The sequence below is a fragment of the Alosa pseudoharengus genome, unplaced genomic scaffold (genome assembly GCF_046254945.1).
Source record: "Alosa pseudoharengus isolate Yale_2024_CS ecotype anadromous, Long Island Sound unplaced genomic scaffold, YU_APseudo_1.1 YU_APseudo_1.1_scf_18, whole genome shotgun sequence".
In the NCBI taxonomy this organism is placed as follows: Eukaryota; Metazoa; Chordata; class Actinopteri; order Clupeiformes; family Clupeidae; genus Alosa; species Alosa pseudoharengus.
In genome coordinates, this window is record NW_027468650.1 from 16499586 (window position 1) to 16504585 (window position 5000).

General features: G+C 45.6%; 1 protein-coding gene across 1 annotated transcript in view; it reads left to right on the top strand.

Moving 5' to 3' along the window:
- igsf9ba (immunoglobulin superfamily, member 9Ba) overlaps positions 1-5000 on the top strand; it is a 76272-nt gene that overhangs the window by 40744 nt on the left and 30528 nt on the right. Inside the window, exon 6 of the mRNA XM_076290352.1 lies at positions 1797-1938. Coding sequence (XP_076146467.1) covers positions 1797-1938 — 142 coding nt within the window. The remainder of the gene's footprint in view (positions 1-1796; positions 1939-5000) is intronic.

Consider the following 5000-nt stretch of genomic DNA (forward strand, 5'->3'; position numbering starts at 1 on the left):
CTCCTCCCCTCTATCCTCTCTGCTCCTCTCCTCTCACCTCTTCTCCCCTTTCTTCTCCTCTCCTCTCCTCTCCTCTATCCTCTCTGCTCCTCTCCTCTCCCCTTTCTTCTCCTCTCCTCTCCTCTCTGGTCTTCTCCCCTCCTCTCCTCTCCCCTCCTCTCCTCTTCTCTCTCCTCTTCTCTCCTCTCCTCTCTCCTCTTTTCTCCTTTTTCGTTAGTGGGGTTGTTTTGGTAAAGGGCATCCTTGCTCCCAGATGGTGGTGACTCAGTCCGCCCTTTCTCCCACTGGCCACCTCTGTGTCATCTCACACACACACACACACACACACAAACACACACACACACACACGCACACGCACACATACTCCCACTGGCCACCTCTGAAAAGTCATATATGTGTCATTCCTCTTTGACTCTTCTTACACACACACACACACACACACACACACACACACACACACACACACACACACACACACACACACACACACACACACATACTGTCTCTTGTTTTGCAGCTCTTACAAACCCATATGCTGCCACCCACACACACACACCCACACACACACCCACATAGTCACGAAAGCAAACAGACAGTACTCAGAGTATGGAGATCTAGTGTTTTCCATGACAAGAATGACTGTTCCCTCTCACACACACACACACACACACACACCCCCAGTGTTTTCCATGACAAGAATGACTGTTCCCTCTCACACACACAGAGCACCAATTTTTGCGCCGACTGCGGCTATTTTCTATACAAATCCTATGAAGTTCAGCGTTCACAGCACTCAGCGTCCTCGGCCAGAAAAAAAGCCCTCGGCGCTGACCGTTTTTTCCCGCAGCGCTCAGAGCCCTGAATATTTAAATCTGTTCAACTTTTAGAACAGAGCTGGGCTCGTCAATGTCACTTCTCTCTTGCTAGCCAATTGAATCAAGGAAGGGGTGGGACTTTGATTGTTGACAATGTTGATAGTGGCAGAGGAAAACTGCCAAGTCCTATGTGACTAAATATTAAACCACTGCTGCAAACCGAACGGAAAACGTTCCAAAAAGACGTGCTGGCAGATGGTGTTACTTCTGCAAATCCCAACTAGCAGTGCTTCGCCTGAATGAGAATGTAGTTCCAATATGCTTAGAAAATGCCTGTGTCTTATGCCAGTGGTTCTCAAATTGGGGTCCGGGGAACCCTTTGGGATCTGCGACCCATAGCCAAGGGGTCTGCAAAATAATTTGCTTGAAATTATAAAGTTGAGTTTTATCATTTAAAAAAATAATATCTACAGATGATGCCCCTTTTCACCCATAAAGCTGATGAATGTGTAGAAGTGTTTGAGTTATTCCATGTTGTCAAGTGATACAAAATCCAAAAGTGACAAAAGACGAAGTTGCACATCTGCCAAAAAAACATGGGATAGTGGACCTGTCCACAACTTCAGAGAATACAAATGACATGCTTAATTGTTACGGTTATAAGGGGTTCCTTGGAAAATGTTCTCCCCCAAAAGGGGTCCTTGGAACCAAAAACATTTAGAACCCCTGTCTTATGTGACATAGTTATTTGCGCTGTAACTATACAAATCACAACATGTAAATAGGAAATTGTTGGAGCTTTTATGTGGTGGAACCGAGGAACTGTACACACAATGACGAGAAGAGTATGTATCGACTTACCTAACTCTGGATTATATGGTGAATAAGCTAATGTCCCAAATTGTTGCCGTGTTCTTTTAAATGAAGAATGTGGATTTCATGTCGGTGTTATTTATTTAAGTGTGATTTTTTTTTTCCCAGGACCTCCATATATCGTGTCACCACCTGAAAACATCACTGTAAACATTTCCCAGAATGCCATGTTCACATGCCAAGCCGAGGCGTATCCTGGCAACCTGACCTACACCTGGTTTTGGGAGGAGGATAATGTCTACTTCAAGAAGTAAAGTTATGATCAAACTCACAATCATGCCATAGCCCACGCATAAAACATTGTTACAGTACACAGTACATGTTCATTACAACGCACACCTAAACATAATATATTACATAATACATTTATCATATACACTACAACACACACGTACACACACAATACATTTATCATATACATTACAACACACACACACACACACACACACACACACACACACACATACACATACACATACACATACACATACACATACACACACACACACACGCACACACACAATGCATTTATCATATAAACACAAACAATGCATTTAAAACAAAACATTTATCATACAACACATACCTACTCACACACAATACTTTTGTCATACATTTGCATTACAACACATGATAGCACTCACTGAATATTTCTCATAGGCATTAAAACACACACCTACACCAATCTGTACACACCCATCATAATGCACTATTTATTATACCTCTAGATATAAACATACTGTGATGTTGAATGGGTTTTTAGGTTCACTGAGTATTGATGTGTGATGATGTATTGGAAATGTATTGTGAGTACTGATGTATGTGGAATTGTGGATGTATTGGAGTTCTAGTATATTGTGTTATATTTCTGTCCGGGTTGCAGGTCATGTTGCTAAAGGAAATGTCAACTTTCATAACTGATGACCGTTTTACTTTTATCAATGAGATACACGTCCACTCATTGGCTTACTTTGTGTATGCATTTTGCTCCGCACATGGTTAGCAGGCCAGCAGAAACCTCAGGGGAGATGAAGCAACTTTTCTCTGAAAGAGAGAGAGGGGGAGATAGAGAGAGAGAGAGAGAGAGAGAGGAGACAGAAGGAGAGAGAGAGAGACAGAGAGAGATGGAGAGGGAGAGAGAGAGAGAGAGAGAGAGAGGGAGAGAGCAAGAGGGAGAAAAGAGAGAGAGGGAGAGAGAGCGAGAGCAAGAGAGAAGAGATGGAGAGATGGAAAGGGAGAGAGAGAGGGAGAGAGAGAAGAGATGGAGAGATGGAAAGGGAGAGAGAGAGAGAGAGAGAGAGAGATGGAGAGATGGAAAGGGAGAGAGAGAGAGGGAGAAAAGAGAGAGAGGGAGAGAGAGCGAGAGCAAGAGAGCAAGAGATGGAGAGATGGAAAGGGAGCGAGAGCAAGAGAGAAGAGATGGAGAGATGGAAAGGGAGAGAGAGAGAGAGAGAGCAAGAGAGAAGAGATGGAGAGATGGAGAGGGAGAGAGCAAGAGGGAGAAAAGAGAGACTTTTGACTTTTAAAACCCCTTTTATTGAACCATTGCATGGATCAAAAACCACCTTAAAACACTACAGTATAACCCCCCCCCCCAACCCCCCAGTCCCCATGACATCACCACACAAATGCCAAGGCCCCATCAACAATGGAGACCAGACCCTTGTCAGTACACCATTTCTGTGAGAAATGAGCCACACTGTCTGAAACTTTAAAAAAACCTTCAACCCTAACCCTTGATTCCACCAAAGCTTTAAACATGTCCACAAGGTTGACAAACTGGCCCTCCTCCTCCAACCGATTTCCCTTCCATATTGCCAGTTTTGCTTGGCCAATCAAGAAGTTCATGAAGGTGCACAGTTCCCTTTTGTTTTTGGAGTATTTAACCCCAAGGATGAACAGTTCTTTTGAGAAAGTGAACCCCAACCTCTGGCCCACTCCCTCCAACAACTGAAAAAGGGACAACAATTTCAGACAGTCACAAAAAACATGAAACACTGAATCGGGTACATTACAGACACTACATAAAGGTGAGAGATCATGCCTGAACTTGACGACAAAGACCTTTGTGGCCATGACACAGTGAAGTACCCGCCACTGAAGGTCCCCAGACCTTTTTGGTATGGGGGGCTTGTACAGTACCCTCCATGATGGTGACAGATCTTCACTGCCCCCAAAATGACCCCTCCATTTTGTGTCAACCCTCCCCTTAAGCACATTAGCATTAGCAGATTTGACAATGGCATTATACAACATCTTTCTGTCCACTGATGTAAAATGTATATCAAGCATCCCCTTAAAAGAAAGCAGTGTCCCTGTAGAAGCATATGTGGGGCTTTTAGGGGTAATACGTAAATCCGGAAAGGGGACCTCAAAAGGGCCCCGATCCAGAACATTATTGATGAATCCTAATAGACAGTCAGGAAGACCTGCCTTCAGGCTTCTCAATATGCCCTCCACTACCCTTTCTGACCTGCAGCCCAAAGAGGACACCAGGTCAAGGACAGAGCGCCAGCGTCTATCAGCGAGGTTCAGCAGGTGGCCAAGTGTTGTTTTGCCCCAGTGAAAAGAGACACAATGTTCCTTGATATGTCACCCTCCATTGTCCAGAAAGGATTAAAGAACAAAGGTTCATTGAGGCCATAATGCTCCGAACGTGACACCCTAAAGTGTCCCCAGGCCTCAAAAACTGAGCTATAAAAACTTGTTGGCTCAGTTTGAACAGTGGCAGTGTGTGGCACCAGGAACAGCTGTCAATCCAAAAGCATCTCAGTCCTGGTTCTCAGCATTGCCAGACCGAAATCCACCCACGGTAGATCAGTCCCGTATAGCAGCTTCTGGGCGGACTGCAGCCTCATTGCCTTAACCTTACTGGCCAGATGGATGAGCCCCTGCCCCCCCTCAGCCAGGGGTAAGTAGAGGACTCCTGGAGGTAGCCAATGGTTCCCATCCCAGAAGAAGTTCACAAAACTTTTCTGTAAGGAGGCGACAAGCTCAGCTGGCGGGTTAAACACAGTCAATCTATGCCACAGCATGGATGCTGCCAAATTATTGACTATCAACACCCGCCCTCTGAACGACAATTGCGGTCGAATCCACTCCCACCTCCGCAACCTCCCCAGCACCTTATCAGCCAGCCCTTCCCAGTTCCTCTGGATGTACTGCTCCGTACCGAAGAAGACTCCCAGGATCTTAAGCCCGTCCCTGCCCCACTGACAGTGCATGGGTAAGTGTGGCACTGCCACGCCCTGCAACAGGGACAGACTCTTCCCCCAGTTCACTCTTGCAGAGGTGCCCCTTTGAAACAGGTCC